This window comes from Elgaria multicarinata, chromosome 14 (assembly GCF_023053635.1).
Source record: "Elgaria multicarinata webbii isolate HBS135686 ecotype San Diego chromosome 14, rElgMul1.1.pri, whole genome shotgun sequence".
In the NCBI taxonomy this organism is placed as follows: domain Eukaryota; kingdom Metazoa; phylum Chordata; class Lepidosauria; order Squamata; family Anguidae; genus Elgaria; species Elgaria multicarinata.
This window is the reverse complement of record NC_086184.1, coordinates 29,989,160-30,007,635: the sequence shown is the minus strand read 5'-3', so window position 1 is coordinate 30,007,635 and position 18,476 is coordinate 29,989,160. Positions and strand designations below refer to the sequence as shown.

The window sequence follows — 18,476 nt, the reverse complement described above, 5'->3', positions numbered from 1 at the left end:
CTGAGGTTATGTTGGCAGGGAGGGACAGTTTGTGCATGGTAACAGGCCATCAACTGCCCCTGTTCGATACGTTCTGTAGATGTGTTCCAGCACCAAGGGTGTTTCCCAGTGTGGCTTTTATCGTGCAATCCTCTGCCTCATTCATGGAATTTTACAAGAGTCCAGTCTTCTATTTATAACCCTTCCATGTTTTTGCACTGCTTTGTTCATCTCTTCCCCCGCCCGCCCCCCCCCCCAATAATTCATTAAGGAGGAATGGTGGAATAGATGCTTTCGGTTGCTCTGGTTTTCTTTTTACCTATGAATGAGCATTGAAATAGCAAATGCGATTCAAGGTAAAGAAGTATAAAATAATGCAACTTGCAGCAAAAAGGCCCAGCTTCATGCGTAAGTTATGGGATCTGAGCTAGCAGTGCAGAAAAGGGCAACCAAAATGATCGAGGGGCTGGAGCAACTCCCCTATGAGGAAAGGTTACAACATCTGGGATTGTCTGGCTAAGAAAAGAGGTGAGTGAGGGGAGACATGGCAGAGGTGCTCAATATTATGCAGAGCGTGAAGAAAGTAGATAGTGAGATATTTTTCTCCCACTCTCATAATACAAACTCCAGTGGGGTCATCCCATGAAGCTGATTGGTGGGAGGTTCAGGACAGAGAGAAGGAAGTGCTTAGTTAAACTATAGAATTTGCTACCACAAGATGTAGTGAGGGCCACCAATCAAGATGGCTTTAAAATGGGGTGGTGGTGGTGGTTGTTGTTGTTGTTGTTGTTGTTGTTATTGTTATTATTATTATTATTATTTATTACATTTATACTTCCATTTCATTTATACTTCCATAATTTATACTTCCATTTCATTACATTTATACTTTCTTCCATTGTGGAGCACAAGGGGGCTACATGTGGTTCCCACGTGGTCTCCCCTCCAAGCACTGACCAGCCCCAGACCTGCTTGGCTTCAGCAGGTGGCTGCCTCACGTGCCTTCATAGAATCATAGACTCATAGAATAGCAGAGTTGGAAGGGACCTACAAGGCCATCGAGCCCAACCCCCTGCTCAATGCAGGAATCCACCCTAAAGCATCCCTGACAGATGGTTGTCCAGCTGCCTCTTGAAGGCCTCTAGTGTGGGAGAGCCATGTCTTGGGAGAGCCATGTCCAACCATGTCTTGGACCATAAGAAAAAGTCATGGATGATGAGGCTATTAATGGCTACTAGTCATGATGGATATACATTACCTTTAGTATAGGTAATGTATAGCCATCATGGGGAACATGGGCAGAGGTGTGCTTTTGCCATCACGTTGTACTTGTGGATTTCCCACAGGCAGCTGGTTGGACACAGCATGAACATCATGCTAGACTAGATTGACCCTTAGTCTAATTAATATGACTTTTTCTGTGTTCCTAGGTTCTCTTGAAGGAAGAGTATTTCTCATCCACAGGACTTGATTCCACATTCACACATTTAATCTTTTGCTCACGCCTCACATTTGTACTCTAAACCTTAATAACAGGTTCTTAGGCTCAATGTATTCAAGAAGAGGAGCCTCTCATTTTGAGGTAACATTTACTGTCAGCTTTATTTAAGAAATTAACTAAATGCTACATTTTCAGCAATATTTCAAACACTTCCTGAAAATTCTATCAGTTCCTAACCATTATTACTTTTAATACACAAAGCACATAGAGCAGCAAAACGTTTGTCAAAGAGCAACACTAAATAATGAGCCCAATTCAAGGCGCTGGAGCCTTACACGGCTTGGGACCACAATACCTGATGGAACGCTTCTCCCGACGTGAATATACCCGGTCACTACGTTCAACATCTAAGGTCCTCCTCCAGGTGCCTACTCCAAGAGAGGCTCGGAGCGTGGCAACGAGGGACAGGGCCTTTTCGGTGGTGGTCCCCAGACTATGGAGCAATCTCCCTGACGAGGCTCGCCTGGCGCCAACGCTGCTATCTTAGGTTAAGACTTTCCTCTTTGCTCAGGCATATGGCGGCACATCTTAATCACCCACATGTTTAGTTTTTTTAACGGTTTTTAATGTTTTATGTGTGTATGTTCTGTGTTTTAGAATTTTAAATGTTGTATACTCATTTTTATCTTAATTTTAGAATTTCTGTAAACCACCCAGAGAGTCCTGGCTATGGGGGTGGTATATAAGTGTAATAAATAAATAAATAAATAAATGAACAAAGGGGATTAACACCTAGGGTACAGATTTTCCATAGGTACCCAAATTTTATGTCTCAATTGTTTCTTTTGAGTTGTGCCTGCCTGCATTCTTCACCAATCTGTTAAGAAGTCTGCTTTAATGTACATGGATACATGCATATTACATACATGTCAAGCAAGGACATATGTGATGGACCTTTGTCATTGAATTATGGGTGCATCGGAAAATTGATACTCAAAATCCTAAGGAAGTAAGAGACCACAGAATAAGGTCCCAAAGCAATTCTTTGTTTTACTAAAGAAGGATTAAAAATGAATTAAAATTATACATTTGGGGTAATTAGAAACACATCAGAGGAATTAGAATCATACATACCAAATATATTAACATTGAGAAGATTAAAACATAGCAAACATTTAAAACTCAGCAGTAAAGCAACATGCCGTGGGATATATTTATTTATGCCGTGGGATGTACCGTGTGTGTGTTCAAAAAGGATTGATGAAAGTGTGGCACCTTATAAGTAGCACATTTAGCAGCCAGACAACAAACTTAGCAGGCACACAGCTCTCCTCTAGACACAAGTATTCCCCAACTATGGTGAGATATATTGTACTTCAATTGAAATCATAGCTATTATTTCTAAATTTGCAGCTAGATATATACATTGGCATATGCACATTTTATGCAAATTCCTGTCCTCTTTCGTCTTCTTTTTTGGCAATGCATTTCCTCTTTGGGAAATAAGTGGCCACCCTAAGTTACTCATGTGGATCTAGGCCTAGTTCTTACGGAACTGCTAAAAATCTGTGGACATATTGTACTGCTTCAAACTGCAAGTGGAGGAGGCTGTCATGATGGAATGTTCCTGTGTACAAAAATTCAAAACCGTGCATTTAGACATGGAGAGGAGGAGGATTATGTAGGCCACCTTGGGTTCCTTGGAGAGAAAAGGTGGGATATACAGTAAATGTAATAAAAACAACAACAAATAAAATAATTGTGTCCAAGGGCATAGTGTGTTCTGCAAGGCACAGAGATAGCATGGCAGCCATATTGGAGTTCCTTAATTAATGGAAAGGGTTCTCTAGAACAGCCTGCCTCAACCTGGTGGTCTTCATTGGATATGGGTGTTGCAGTCCATCAGATCTGCGGGCCACCAAGATGGGGAAAGCCCCCCCTGAAGTTGAAAACTTTCAAAACCACAACCCTTTGGGGGGGGGAAAACCCAAGTTGAAATGGATGTAACACTCGCAAGCTCCCTCCCCTCTGGATAGCCCTTCACTGACAGTGCCCTGGAAACCACTCAGCTGTGATAGATCTAAAAATAACTCATCTGTTTCTGAAGTGGTGCCATTGCCAGCTCCTGCCAATTATTGATCCTGGTATCAGCAGTCAGGTGTGCTCATTCCCATGTTACTTCTAGCTCTGAGGTTTGTTTTTTAACTGAGTTTTCCATATAAAAATGGTGGAGCCACCTCAATCCCTCATAAAAACATTGCTCATAGAGGTGCCTAGCATGGCTGTCTTGTGGCTTTTCTCCTGCCTTGCACTCTTCAGGGCTGCACAGGGACACGGTAAGTATCCACATACTACAAACGAGAAGGATCTTGGAATTGTTGTAGATCACAAGCTGAGTATGAGCCAACAGTGCGATATAGCTGCAAGAAAGGCAAATGCTATTTTGGGCTGCATTAATAGAAGTATAGCTTCCAAATCGCGTGAGGTTGTCACACAGAGGAGGGCCAGGATCTCTTCTCGATCCTCCCAGTGTGCAGGATGCGGAATAATGGGCTCAAGTTAAAGGAAGCCAGATTCCAGCTGGACATCAGGAAAAACTTCCTGACTGTTAGAGCAGTACGACAATGGAACCAGTTACCTAGGGAGGTTGTGGGCTCTCCCACACTAGAGGCCTTCAAGAGGCAGCTGGACAACCATCTGTCAAGTGTGCTGTAGGGTGGATTCCTGCATTGAGCAGAGGGTTGGACTCAATGGCCTTTTAGGCCCCTTCCAACTCTACTATTCTATGATTCTATGCCCATGACGTCGTATCCAATCTCGGGAAGGTAAGCATTTTCCATGGCTGTAGTATCTGGGCTCACGTCGATCAAGCCAATTGCAAGCATTTGTAAGAGCTACAAAGAATAGCACGGTAACTTCCAAGTGTGTTCTAAAGTGATTTAGACTGAGGAGGCGGCGCCTATCACAGACGACAACGATGATGATGAATGTATAGATTGATCTTGGGTCTTGGTAGCGTTCAGTATAGGATGAATCAGATCCAGGCACTGCAGAGTGGACAGGTAGCTATACAAAGAGTAGCTGTACAAAGTGTTCTGATTGGTAGGATTAAGCCCCCGTCTTTACAGGGGTGCTTCAGCACCACGGGGCACCTTGCTCCCGTACTTACGTTCCGTTCTGGCATCAAAACGGGAAGGAACACAAGTGCAAAGTTTCCCGGTCTTTAAAACTAAAAAACTAAAAATGGGGTCCGGAGAGGAGAGGAATGGAGCTATTCCTCCCCGCTTTTTTAAATTTATTATTGGTATCTTCGCAGCTGCACATATACAGGTAATAAAATTTAAAAAGTGGGGTGGAGGAACAAGGCAGCCAGAGGAGGACACGGGGACTCAGGGTGAACCACCTCTCCTCCCTCAGGCTGCTCATTCATGCCCACCCCCATGCACAGCTGCGAAGATACAGATAATAAAAAAATTTTAAAGGGGGGGAGGAACAGCCTTGTTACTCTCCTCCCCTGTTTTTTAAAAAACTTTTACAGGCGCAGGGACACCCATGGCGACCAATCAGGGGGCGCCATAGCCTCCGCTGCCAAAAAAGTTGGGTTAAGTGCCCGACTCTTTTGGAGCGGAGTTTCCAGGGTTTGTCCCCAGATGGCTTCACAATGATGGCTGTGTTATGTAGACGATGTGCCACTACTGCAAAACCACCCCGGGACAAACCCTTCACGTAGACATACCCTAGGAGCTGTCCACCCAGAAGGTCTCAAAGACCAAGGGGCTGTTTGCAGATTATGGTGGTATGCTTGCGAAGTGATTGGAAACTCATTTACTTCCCTTTGTGGTGCACGGTTCCTTCACCAGAAGTGCACTGACAACTGTTGGGGCCCATTGACACATCTACACCAAGCAGGGTATCACTCTATCAAAGCGGTATGAAATTGGTATATGGTCTGTGTCAATGGGCCCCAACAGTTGACAGTGCACTTCAATACCGCTATAAAGCAGTAGTGTGGCTCCTGCCTTTTATATACCACTTCCATACCGCTTTCATAGGGCATGGCTAGACGGGGCGATATCCTAGGGATGGCCCCAGGATTGTCCCTGTGCGTTAACAGGGATGATCCCTCTCTTGGCCCTGGATATCGCCCTATGCTTTTAGCCTGCTTTTCCCGCCATCTCAGGATGATCCCGAGACCATGGAACGTGTGGCCGGGAGTCGCGGGTTGTCCCGGTTCCTTGCGAGTAACCATGAGAAGCTCTGTGCCCATTGAAGGTGGGGTGGAGGGAGCGGGGAAATTTATTTATTTTTTTAAAAACCTCACGTTTTGCATTCGAGGCACTAGTGAGCGCCTTCTCCTTTAAAAAAAAACCACAAAATGCCGGGGCGACATCCTCTTCCTCCTAGGATGTGTAGACAGAGGGGGAGATCTTGCGATAATCATATTACGAGATCCTCCCCTGCCCCCGTCACGCTAGACCCAGTAGGTCTAGCCATGGCCATAGTGCAATATCCTGCTTGGTGCAGATCTGGCCAGAGACAAACCCTCACACCAGTCACTTAGGAGCTGGTGACAAAGTGGGGCATGGGTTGAAAGTAGGGGGGACCCCTTGACTGCTTTCAGCACTTGTTATGAGGCCTCAAAGCAAAAAGGTTCACCTCCGTTGTTGCTTCCAGACTGTGGTGTCCCTGCCATCCACCCCATCGTTAGTGGCTACCACCGCATTGTCAACGGAGAGGAAGCAGTGCCTGGATCATGGCCCTGGCAAGCCTCCTTGCAGGTAAAAGTGCTTGCGAAGAGGTTGGAAACCCATTTGCTTCCCTTTTTGGTGCCTGGTTCCTTCACCAGAGCTTAACAATGGATCATTAGTTTGGCTAAGAGTCCAGGACGTAGCCCTGGGATATATGGAAATATAATAAAGAAGCTGTAGTGCTTCTGATCATATGCATAATGCGCATTTCCCCAATGTCAGGTCTGTGGCCCAGCGTTGTGCTTCAGAGAGAGCGAAAGAGGATGGCTCTGACACTTTTGACACTTGCCCGGCCCCCTGGAATATGGGGCTCCAACCCCAACGTACCCCTGAGGGAATGCAGCCCTGAGCAGAAGGAAGGTTCCCTTCTGCTGAACTCCTCTGAGCCCTTTTTGTTGTTGTTGAGTTTCACCATCTCTTTTTGTTGGTCTTTCTTGCAGAGTAGCAACAAGCGCCATTTCTGTGGTGGATCTCTACTCAACGAGTTCTGGGTAGCAACTGCTGCCCACTGCAAGGTGACGTAAGTACATGACGCCTCCATCGTCATGAGAATATGAAGTCTGGGAGGAACATATGTGGATCAGGAAAGGGAGTGAAGGATAGCACCAGAAGTTTATAATCATAGCCCAATTCAAGGTGCTGGTTTTAACCTGTAAAGCCCTACATGGCTTGGGACTGCAATACCTGATGGAACGCCTCTCCCGACATGAACCTACCCGTACACTGCGCTCAACATCTAAGGTCCTCCTCCGAGTGCCTACTCCGAGGGAAGCTCGGAGGATGGCAACAAGGGAGAGGGCCTTTTCAGTGGTGGCCCCCCAATTATGGAATGATCTCCCCAATGAGGCTCGCCTGGCGCCAACATTGTTATCTTTTCGGCGCCAGGTCAAGACCTTTCTCTTCTCCCAGGCATTAAACAACACATGCTAAGTTTGTTTGTTTTTTAATGGACCCCAGAACTGTTGTCGTTTAAAATGGATACTGTTTTATACTGTTGTTTTTATATTTTTGATGGTTTTAAATTTTGTATACTTTTTAATGTCCACTGTTTTTAACTTTTGTAAACCACCCAGAGAGCTTCGGCTATGGGGTGGTATATAAATTTAATAAATAAAATAAAATAAATAAATAGTTTAATAAAAGCTTAATTAAAACCATTGTAAAACAAATGCATTACCAACACAATTAAAAACATAGGAATAACAAAATAAAAACAGCACCTCACCCGACAGACCTACCTGCCAACTGAAGCTATGATTGTCTTTGCCTGCTGGCAGGGAATTGCAAAGCTTGGGAGCGAGTTTCTCTCATGTCGCCACCAAATAAGCCTCTGAAAGTGTCAATACTAAAAGAAGACCTCCCGAATATCTTAAAACCTGGGCAGACTCACATGGGAGAGGCCCACAAGTGGGACATGAGTGCAATACCAGCCTCCCACCCATGTTCCCCAGCAACTGGTGCACATAGGAATACTGCCTCTGATACTGGAGGGAGCATAGAGACATCAGGACTACTAGCCTTTGCCTCCAGGAGTCTATCTAACCCCCTTTTAAAGCCATCCAAATTGGTGGCCACCACTACAATTTGTGGTAGCGAATTCCATAGTTTGACTATGTGTTGTGTGAGTCATGTGCTTCACTGGCAGACCATGGCTTTTGTTTACTTTCCCAGGAGTGATGACATTGTGGTGCTTGGTGAACATGACCGCAGCTCCCCTGTGGAGAACATCCAGGAGTTGGCTGTTGAGCAGGTGGGTGAAGCAGCTAGAGAGCGACATGTTTGCTAGGAGCAGTGTAGTGGTAAATTTGGAGGTGCAGGGACCCATGGCGGGTGAATGGTGACATTGCACAACACCATGACTGATCATGGGGCAGGTCAGATAGCTTCCAATTGCCTGGCTTTGTGGAGTTTGGACTGATGAGCAAGCCTTAACTTCTGGTCGTTTGAATAGGCAGTTTTTTGATGATTGAATTTTCTTGGCTTTTGAAAAGCAACATATACTTTTTTAGTTTTGCCACTTTCAGCACTCTGTGGGCCTGCTGCTAAACCCTTTTCAGCAAATGCTTAGTGAGTGTGTGTAAACTGTGGTTATGTGGCCACCACGGTTAGGAATGGCCATGACACGCTAAGCCATAATGTTTAGCTCCAAGTGCTTAACCACTGTGGCTTAAGATGTCGTATGAACAGGTCGTTGTGTGCTATGTATGCCTGCTCTGTCTATGCCTACAGTTCCCTATGAGGCTGAGTCAGGGGAGGTCAGTAAAGTAAACCCAGGGATGGACCGTGGGATTCCATCAAGTTCAGCTGAGAGTGGTTGCTGTAAAACATGGACCTGCAAGAAGTAGTGAGGGCGGTTTTCTCGTAGACCCAGCAGGGCCACTCTGTGGACTGTTAGTCGCTCTGTTTGGTATCCTGCCCCAGCCCCAGCCTCATAAAACAAATGGGCGCCTGAAAACTGTTATTATGATCTGCCAGTTTGTTTGTTTTTAGTAGTCTGGGGTCCAGATCTCTTTAGAAGGGGGGAAAGCATTATTTATTTATTTATTTATTTTCGAGTATTTTTATCCCACACCTCAGCCAAAAGGCTCTCGGAGCGGCTTACAATTTATCAATAAAGAAGACAGTCCCTACCCTCAGGCTTACATTCTAAAAAAGACAAGACACACAAGGAAAAGTGGATGGGGAGGGAAGAGGGAGAAAATAAAAAGAAATTAAGGAGACTGTTTAGGCTGGTGGGAAGGCCCTGCTCCCTCCTCTCGTCTCCCAATGGAGGGGCAAACCAACAGCTCCTTCTTCTTCCCCATAGGATGAAGATGTTAACCCTGGGGGGGCGGGGGTGTCCAACTGAAGCAGGCTCCGATGGTCCCTGCCTGCTCCAGTCCCCCTCGCATCTTAGAATCATAGAATAGCAGAGTTGGAAGGGGCCTACAAGGCCATCGAGTCCAACCCCCTGTTCAATGCAGGAATCCACCCTAAAGCATCCCTGACAGATGGTGGTCCAGGTTATCACAGGATGAAGATGGCAGCCCGGGGGGGTGTGTGTCAGTCTAAATTATCTCCAGGGGTATCTTACACAGTTCCTGTCATGAGGAGCTTGAGATTTCTCCCAACTCTGTAACTCTTGACGTTACTAGGGCTTTTGAAAATATGTTTTAAAACATAACTAGGAAAACTATACCAGACTGCTCAGGAAACAGATGCCTGGCTCAGAGAAACTGGCTTGGGGAAAGATAGCGCAAAACAGTCTCAAAGCCGGGGGAAAGTATGTTCAAAAAGAGAAAAGAGTACTCTTCTCCTCCTCCCAAAAGAGAGGTAAGAACCAGGCTGAGTCTGCTCCTCAGGCTTCAGGCAGCAAAATGTTCTGCCCTCAAAGAAAGACAGGCCTGAGAATGAAAGGCCATAGCTAGACCGAAGGTTTATCCCTGGATCGTCCAGGGGTCAAACCTGTCCGTCTAGGTGACACACAGGGGATCCAGTGCTCAGGCAGGGGCGAACCCTGGATGATCCCAGGAGAAACCTGAGGTCTAGCTGTGGCCAAAGTTTCATTCCCATTTGATTCCATTGCTTGTATCTAAGGCCGCTGTTCTCAGCACTTGAATACAAAAAGGGACCTTCGTAACACAAACGATTGAGAGGAAAGCAGAGGGGAAAGAGGAGTGGTAAAGAGCACAGACCTGTAAACAGAAGTGAGCCGCCCAGAGAGCTTCAGCTATTGGGTGGTTTAAAAATGAAATGAAATAAATAAATAATAAATAAGTGGTAGGGTCTGGTCACACTGAGAGGATTGCTTGTCTGAGGTCCCAGAAATTTGCTGCCGCTCCTGCTTTTACCCCAGATGACAGTTATCACCTCCCTCACCCCCAAACCTCAACATTTTGAGTGCTGCACTATGAGCTCTCATCTGCTTTTATTAGCAAATAAAAAATATTTTTTAAAATAAGTAAATTGAATTTTAAAAAGAAAAGAAATTCTATTCTACCAACTACAATAGAAAGGGAATAAGAAAACAGCAATGGTTCAAACATGGAGGCTATACTGGCTTCGCAAGAGATTGTTAGTTTTTAAGCAATCTTCCTGAAATGTTCACGTTATGTAAAAAAGGCATTTCTTCCTGGAATGTGCAATTTTCAGGAAGATTGGTAAAACTCTTTCAATTTTAGTAAGGTTAAAACTAGGGGTGTGCACGGACCCCCCGCTCCGCCCCGTGGGCCGATCCGAAAATTTCGGATCGGCCCGCTCCGCACCGCTCCGCCCATACTCCGCTTCTCTAAGCCGCAGAGCTCCGGCTCCGAATCGGAGCTCCGCAGTGGAGGGGAGTGGTGCCAGGTAAGGCCGGGAGAGGAGGGCAGGGGGGTTACCGGGCCCTGCCGCTGTCGACGCCCATGCGGCGACGGCGGCAGAGTCCGGTAAGGGACTAAGGGGGAGGGGGGCCTTACCTGCCTCCGTCCGCAGTCCGTCGGCTTCTTCAATTGATCCCGCGGTTCAACCAGGAAGTCTGGGCCGCAAGTGCGGCCCAGACTTCCTGGTTGAACCGTGGGATCAATTGAAGAAGCCGACGGACCGCGGACGGAGGCAGGTAAGGGAGAGGAGGGCGGGGGGGGTACCGGGCCCTGCCGCCGTCGCCGCATGGGCGACAGCGACAGCGGCAGGGCCCGGTAAACCCCACTTACCTTTCTGGCGGAGCTCTGGATCGAGGTGAAGGATCCGCCTTCACCTCAATCCTCTTCACCATGCTCCGCCGGCCCCCCAATCCTCTTCGCCTCCGCCTTAAGGGGAGGCGAAGCACCCCGCTCCGCTTCTAATTCGCCGGTCCGATTAGAAGCGGAGCACATCCCTAGTTAAAACAACCCCCCTCCCATTAACCTTATGGAATCCTTATTTTACTGAGTGCTTTATCCAGTGGAACCACTACTGGGTCCAATAATAATGTAAAGTAAATCCATATTTCTCTTTTTGGAGGTGATACATTTCCTCTTCCTGGGAAGTATGAAATGGGAGTATTTTGATGAAATATTATACCTCCTGTCTGTGTCTCTTGCTTGGAATATTCACAGAATCAGTCTCTCTCTCTCTCTCTCTCTCCAGGTCTTCTCCCACCCAAACTGGAACCTTCCTCCTAGAAGCTATGACATTGCCCTTATCAAACTGGCCACCCCTGCTAATATGAGTTGCACTGTGTCACCAGTGTGCCTGACAGATGATGTGGATCTGTTCAAAAGTGGAGACCTTTGTGTCACCACCGGCTGGGGCAGGACTCGCTACAATGGTAGGTCTGGCAAGGGCCTTCCATACTACAGGAAACAGAATGCCCCCACCCCCTGTTACTTACCTCCATTTTTGGCTGGTGTACATCTCCAGCTGTCCTAGTGCCCCCTAGAGATGTTCACTGGTGAGGAGGTAATCTCAGTCCCAGAAGGAGTGAAGAAATGGTGTTTCTACAGGCACCAGATTGATCGTAGACCATGCCCATCTATAGAGGCGCTGTGCTGTGTAGGAAAATAGACATCTTTCTGCTATCCAAATCATCATCTGGAGCAGAGGAGCCCTCCAAACAAAAGAAGATGGCCATCCTTGGACTACAGCTGGGGTGGAGAGCTCCAGGCTGACGTCTGGCCCATTTTGGTCCTAATCCAGCCTTCTGGGCTTCCCCAGATGGCTACACCTCTAGCCATTGATGATTTGGTTTTCCCACATTCTCAAAGATTGAAATGCCCCTTGTAATGTTTAGTTACTGTAAGTATGAGCTTTAAGCTAAAATAAGCCAGCATTTTTAGCTGCACCACCAATTTTGGTTTCCGCCCCTTTGGCATTTCACCTCATCCACCACTGGAATGTGGCCCTCAAGAGCTTCTCCAAAGTGGAATTTGGCCCTCAGGCTAAAAGAGGTTCGACATTCCTGCACTACAGGAACACTGCCTACCTTGAGACCAAGGGCTCCTCCAGGCGACCTATATCTCAGGGATCAAGAGAATGACTTAGTGCAGTTGGTGTAATTCTTCCCAGTTGGTTAAGATAGGCTGGGTGCTTCTGCTCACACTACTCCATAGACTTTATAGAAACCAAGGTGGGTAAGCACAGTTGGCACGACCGGTTTCTGGAACACATCACAAGGGATCAGATTGACCTGGAGAAGGTACGTAGCCATTTTTCTCCAGGACGGTTCTCGGGCTACCTGAATGCATCTTCAGAAAACAAAGCGGAACTGTTCAGTGGCCCATGTCCCCTTCTTTCAAGGTGGATTTTGTTCCCTCATTCTTGAAAAATGGTACTGGTGGACAGACCATGTCATGGGTGTTGCCACTAACCCAGCAAGGCATGATGGTCACAACTGTACAACTAGCCACAGTTGATTGCAACCACCAGGAGAAAGGAGTTAATTGCACACTATTCTTGCTGTTAAGACACCGTTAGTGTCCATGGCAGCTTTGGCTATTGGGCGGTATAAAAATGTAATAAATAAATAAATAAATAAATAAAATGGCAGTTTACAGAGTAAATAACAAATAAACGCAAGGCAGTGGCAGTAAGTTTATCTGTAACAAAATACTTTCGGTGTCCTTACCTTGTGAACGAGGCCAAGTAAATGAATGAGATAAGGTACTGTGGAAAAGCTCTAATCAAATTTGTTTATTTTGGGACTGTAATCTTTTACAGATTACAAAGACCAACGTGTTTGAATTTATTAAGACCAACGTGTTGAGAAAGGGATCTTCGAAACAAGGAATATCATGAACTTTGTTAATGTGGTCTTTAAAACAATGTTTAATTACTTTGACTGATTTGGTCTAGATCTACTGTTTATGTATGTGAATTGTGTATTGCTTGATTGCATACTCCTCTCATTACAAATGGGGTCCTAGTTAACTGGTTTAATATACATGTGAATGATTGTTAATAATTATTGAATGTTATACTGCTACACTGATGTGGCAGGAAATTGTTTTCTGATTTGTATTATCATCACACTGAATACATTTAACTGAGTATAATATAGTTATATACAAATTTGAAAAACAATTATTTTACTGGTTTAACTTTATCCCTGTGGTGGCTGCCTCTTGAGGTTCTTTTTGTTCAGTTTACAGAGTAAAACAGGATATGTCCTTGCCACAGTGGCCATACCAGTTATTGATCTGATCCTGTCTCCTACAGATTTCAACGCCCCCAGCAAGCTGCAACAAACAGCCCTGCCCCTTCTGTCCAATGAAGAGTGCCAGAATAAGTACTGGGGCGACAAGATCACTGACCTGATGATCTGCGCGGGTGCAGCCGGCTCCTCTTCATGCATGGTGAGCGCCCCAAACCCTCTCCCCCAGAGCCCTGGAAGGCCCCTCTCCATTATCGCTACTTCCTTGGAGGAGAACAGTAGGGGGCTGGCACCCACAGAAAAGGTCACACTCCGATCTCATTAGTTTATCTAGCTCAGCATTGACTATACTGAACGTGTTTGTAGTTTCCGCAACTCTGGGTTAAATGGAGTCTTGGGGTAGGGTGGGGTGTCCGTGGCCATGTTGTACTCATTGTATAACTGAAGTTCATTTAGATCTCCATCACAACAATTTATTGCACTCTCGCCATGCCTGGTATGTTTTTGCAGCGCGGTACTCCCATGAAATTGTCCCCATCCTGCACTCATTTCGTCTCTTCCCCTCCCTTTTCTGTCTTATTTTGGAGCAGGGAATGTCTGGTTTATTTCCTCCAGGTGGGATTAAAGCACCCTTCAACCCCCGTATTTTGCTGTGCTTGCATTTTTATTTTGTTGTTGTTGGGGGTTGTGCTTTGAACGTGTGCTTGCTAATGAAGGGAGGAGGGCAAATTTGTCGCAAATTTGTTGCAGAGCAGTTGTCCATGCTCTGGTAACCTCCAAGTTAGATTACTGCAATGCGCTCTACGTAGGGCTGCCTTTGAAGACGGTTCGGAAGCTGCAGCTCGTGCAAAATGCAGCGGCCAGATTGATTTCGGGAACCAGAAGGTTCGACCATATAACACCTGCTCTGGTCCGCTTGCACTGGCTGCCTGTATGTTTCCGAGCCCAGTTCAAGGTGCTGGTTTTGACCTAGAAAGCCTTACATGGCTTGGGACCACAATACCTGACGGAACGCCTCTCCTGATGTGAATATACCCGGTCACTACGTTCAACATCTAAGGTCCTCCTCCGGATGCCTACTCCGAGAGAGGCTCGGAGTGCGGCAACGAGGGACAGAGCCTTTTCGGTGGTGGTCCCCAGACTATGGAGCAATCTCCCTGACGAGGCTCGCCTGGCGCCAACGCTGCTATCTTAGGTTAAGACTTTCTTAGGTTAAGACTTTCCTCTTTGCTCAGGCATATGGCAGCACATCCTAATTACTCACATGTTTAGTTTTTAATCGGTTTTTAATGCTTTGTGTGTGTATGTTCTGTGTTTTAGAGTTTTAAATTTTGTATACTTGTTTTTACCTCAATTTAGAATTTCTGTAAACCGCCCAGAGAGCCCTGGCTATGGGAGCGGTATAGAAGTGCAATAAATAAATAAATAATAAATAAATCAGATTTGAAGAAAAACTAGGAAAACACTGAAATGCAATGAACTGGCAAGTATGACATCTGGACTCCCTATTTAAAAAGGGACTGAAGAAGGGCTTTAAATTACACAGAAAACGGCTGACGAGCAGCCTCATAAGGGAACACACAAGCACACAAGCACAGCCTGAAATGCTACGTTGCTGGGGACAGAATGTGGACCACCTCATCCGCTGTTTGTGAACTGGTCCAAGGCAGACGTGGGTGTGGGGCGGAATATGAATAGTTTGGTGGCTTATTGCATGGCCAAAAATGAGGCCAAAAGAGTACAGTAATTTGCATAACATTTGCAAATGCTAATTTATATGTATAGACGTACATTTAGAAGTAATTATTGGGATTTAAATAGAAAAGCAGTAGTGTGGAAGACTGTGACCAGGTGACCCATGTGCTTGGGTGGGGCATTCTGGGAGATGCAGTCCAACACATCTGGAGTGCCCCAGGTTGAGGAAGGCTGTGCTTAAGGATAGGCCTAAGCTGCTGTTTTTCTGTTTCCAGGGCGACTCCGGGGGTCCCCTCGTGTGCCAGAAGGAGGGTGCTTGGCAGCTGGTTGGCATCGTGTCTTGGGGCAGCAGCCAGTGCAGCGTCACCAGCCCAGGCGTTTATGCTCGTGTCAGTCGGCTCCGCGGGTGGGTTGAGGAAACCATGGCCCAAAACTCACCTGCCTGAACCAGGGGGCTGGGTGTGTGAGTGTGACACAATAAAACACTTTCCTCCTTTGCGAGTGTCCTGTTCTTGTTTCATTCCTGCTAAACCATACAAATGACTCCTAGGCCTGCGGCCAGCCTCAGCAGTAGGTCATGGTGGGGCACTTCCTGAGGGGCCACGCTCCAGCAGGAAGGTTGGACCCACTGGACTTTCTCTTCCTCTTCAAGCAGGCAACCTGCTTGTTCACCTGGCTTCACTCTGGCCCAGATGACGGAGGTGAGGAGGAGGAGGAGGAGGAGGAGGAGGAGGAGGAGGAGGAGGAGATGCCTCTGCCAATTTGCTCATTCGCTCTCCATCAAGCAAAACTGCGGTGGTGGTGCTGAGAAAGACGACGAGGCGCCGTTGCAGCTGGTGACACTCACACGCGCATGCGCACAGGAACACAAGCCTAGGGACCCCCTTGCTAGTGCTAACAAGGGGATCCCTTCTTTACCTTGGATCTCTCAATTATTTTATTTCATTTTAATTATACTTTTAGTCTGCCCAATAACCAACATTCTCATCAGAGATAAAGGGCTCCTCTAAATGAGCAATTTCTTGCATGCTTGTGATTGGCCACTCAAGAAAGTTTGCGGGTCTTTTACATGACATCATCCATAACCAGGACTTCTCTTGTAGTATCCCCTGGAATATTCTGCCATGAAATGAATCCCTTTTAAAGTAGTAACATCCTGAAAAAAGAGGGATCTTCTGCCAATTGATGGCACTCTCATTGAAGCGAACAGAGGGGAAGTATTCAATTCCATTTGAACCACGTGGTTACCCCTCTCCACTCCTGTAATGCAGCCCATAACAATCAGACCAAAAAGCAGGAAGCACAAAAGTCCCAGGTAAGCAATGCAATTCCCCTTAATGTAGAGAGAGCCAAAGAAAGGATTCCCTTGCTAGAACAGGGAAGCTCCGGGCAATGCCTCCGCCAAAGGGATGGAGAGGGATCTGGTGAATTGCCAGAAATGGAATGGCAGGCCACGTTTTTTGCACCTGTAATTTAAAAGGATAAGCATGCCAGGCTCCTCAAAAGAAAAGGAAGGAAGAAGTTTAAAAAGGGAAAAAAAAGCGCCCCAGAGCCTGATTGAACCTCGGTGACAGAGGGAGGCAAAAAATGTTGCTGGAGTCAGAGCCGGGTAGGTGTAGGAGCAGAGAGAGGCAGGCAGAAGAAGTCGGGTTTGTCCTGCATCTGTTCCTGGACAGAGCTGTGTCTGGAGGCACGAGGAAGCTCTGTTATCACCCAGGGCAGAAGAGGGCTGAGCAATTGCCAGACACTGTGGCATGGGGGGGTCAGAGGGCAAAGCCAAAGTTGCTGGCTTTTCTGCCCTTGCCCAAGCCCCAGTAGGGGCCCAGTTAAAAACGAGACACCAACCATCATTAGAGACAATGTGTGGCCGACCTTGTCTGTGACTACCCACCCCAGCTCCTAAAATTGTTTTTAAAAACAAAATGGCACCCAGAGTGACCATTTTGAAAATAAGCTACTTTCTACCATTTTGGTGCTCCTTAACTGCTTCAGACACCTTTTTTTGGTGCTGGGGGGGAGGGGCACCCTATGGGGGGAGGGGCAGGGGGCATAAATGGCCCCTGGACATCCCCAAATTGACCACCCGTTATAGAGGTGGCCACCTTCCTCCGATCTCTACCGCACCACCGGTTAATCCTAATACGCCCACTTCACTGCCACCTGAGGAGGATGCAGTGTGGTTAAATTAGGGCTGCTCTCCTGAACCTGGTGCTGATTGAGGATGATGGGAATTGCAGTCCAAGACATCTAGCAGGCCCCAGCCTGGGGAAGACTGAATGAGGGAACTGAGGCCAATCAACACACACACAGAGTGCAGATATTGTTTCTTTACCTCCTAATTGCTTAGATTCTATGTCTCTTTATTTGATTTAAATAGCGCCCATTGGCCAAACAATTTTAGAATCAAACAAGAAAAAATAATTATTTGCCTTCTGCTATCCTCCTGGCTGCCATTAGGGCCAGAAATGTCCTCCCTTGTCGGCCACAGCAGGCCCGGGCCCACGCCAGACGCTCCGGGGCCTGCTGGCACCACGGCCTATGCCTACAGAAGACATTGAGGGGAGGGGAGAAGGGGGCAGCCTGCCAGCCGACCCACCCAGCCCTCCCCCAAATCCAATTCCTCAGCAGGCAGGAGAGAGTCTGGCGAAGTATTTACAGTCCATTGACAGCCGACGAACCACTTCCCCGACCAGCCAGAGGTGGCTTCACATGGCTGCAAGCTGCCCCAGCACCATCCGGAACTGCTGTGTGTTGTTGGCGAGGTCGTGGACCCGCTCCACCATGTCTTTGGCGGCCGCAGGGGACGGGTACTGGAGCGCGGCAGTCTTGGTGGTGGCCACGATCTCCTTGAGCATGTCACAAAGCAGGTTGCTGTAGTGGGTGACCTTGTGGCGCACGTCCGGGGCCTTCGCCTGGCGCGACAGCGTGTCGCCGATGAAGACCAGCTTGTGGGCGCTCAGGATGACGAACTTGCTGTGCGCCACAAAGATCTTGGGCGGCTGGTTGGTGTTCACGGCGGTGAAGAAGGCGTCCACGGCATTGGTCAGCGTGGTGAGGTTGGCCTCGCACTGCTCCAGGTAGAAAAGCAGCAGCTGCCGGTCAGAGGGGCACAGGGCAGCGCCCCCGCCCCCTCGGCCGTGGGCGTAGTGTTGCGGTGGCGTCCAGTTGGACAGGTCGTTGTCGATGGGCCGCGTGACTTCCTGCTCCAGGCGCTCAAACTGTTTCAACTGTGGGCAGAGAGCACAGGACACTCCATGAGCGGGGGGAAGTATGCCAGCACGTCAGAGGAACAGCACTGCATCAGACCAAATCTCCAAGTAGTCCGGCACTCTGTGCACACAGTGGCCAACCAGCTGACCGTGAGAAACCCACAAGGAGGACACGAGTAAAGCAGCACCCTCCCACCCATGTTCCCCAGCAACTGGTGTATATAGGCACAACATCCCTAGCCATCAGGACTAGCAGCCACTGATAGCCTTCACCTCCATGCATCTGCCCAACCTCCTTTTAAAGACATCCACATTGG

General features: G+C 47.4%; 2 protein-coding genes across 2 annotated transcripts in view; one reads left to right on the top strand and one right to left on the bottom strand.

Moving 5' to 3' along the window:
* The first annotated feature begins 3,698 nt into the window (after positions 1–3,698).
* LOC134408956 (chymotrypsinogen A-like) lies at positions 3,699–15,396 on the top strand. Its single transcript, XM_063141474.1, has 7 exons — positions 3,699–3,756; positions 6,095–6,198; positions 6,609–6,688; positions 7,840–7,918; positions 11,254–11,434; positions 13,321–13,457; positions 15,226–15,396. Exons 1-7 carry the CDS (start codon positions 3,699–3,701, stop codon positions 15,394–15,396), a joined length of 810 nt encoding a protein of 269 aa, XP_062997544.1.
* A 1,605-nt stretch (positions 15,397–17,001) lies between these two features.
* BCAR1 (BCAR1 scaffold protein, Cas family member) overlaps positions 17,002–18,476 on the bottom strand; it is a 61,246-nt gene continuing 59,771 nt past the window's right edge. Inside the window, exon 7 of the mRNA XM_063141353.1 lies at positions 17,002–18,177. Within this exon, the coding sequence (XP_062997423.1) occupies positions 17,656–18,177 (522 nt within the window). The 3' untranslated portion in view covers positions 17,002–17,655. The remainder of the gene's footprint in view (positions 18,178–18,476) is intronic.

Bases quoted from the DNA above. Each gene is read 5' to 3' on its own strand.
- LOC134408956 (XM_063141474.1), top strand. From the start codon at position 3,699: ATGGCTGTCTTGTGGCTTTTCTCCTGCCTTGCACTCTTCAGGGCTGCA. The intron at 3,757-6,094 runs GTAAGTATCCAC...TGTTGCTTCCAG, and splicing joins CAGGGCTGCACAGGGACACG to ACTGTGGTGTCCCTGCCATC. The intron at 11,435-13,320 runs GTAGGTCTGGCA...TGTCTCCTACAG, and splicing joins GGGCAGGACTCGCTACAATG to ATTTCAACGCCCCCAGCAAG.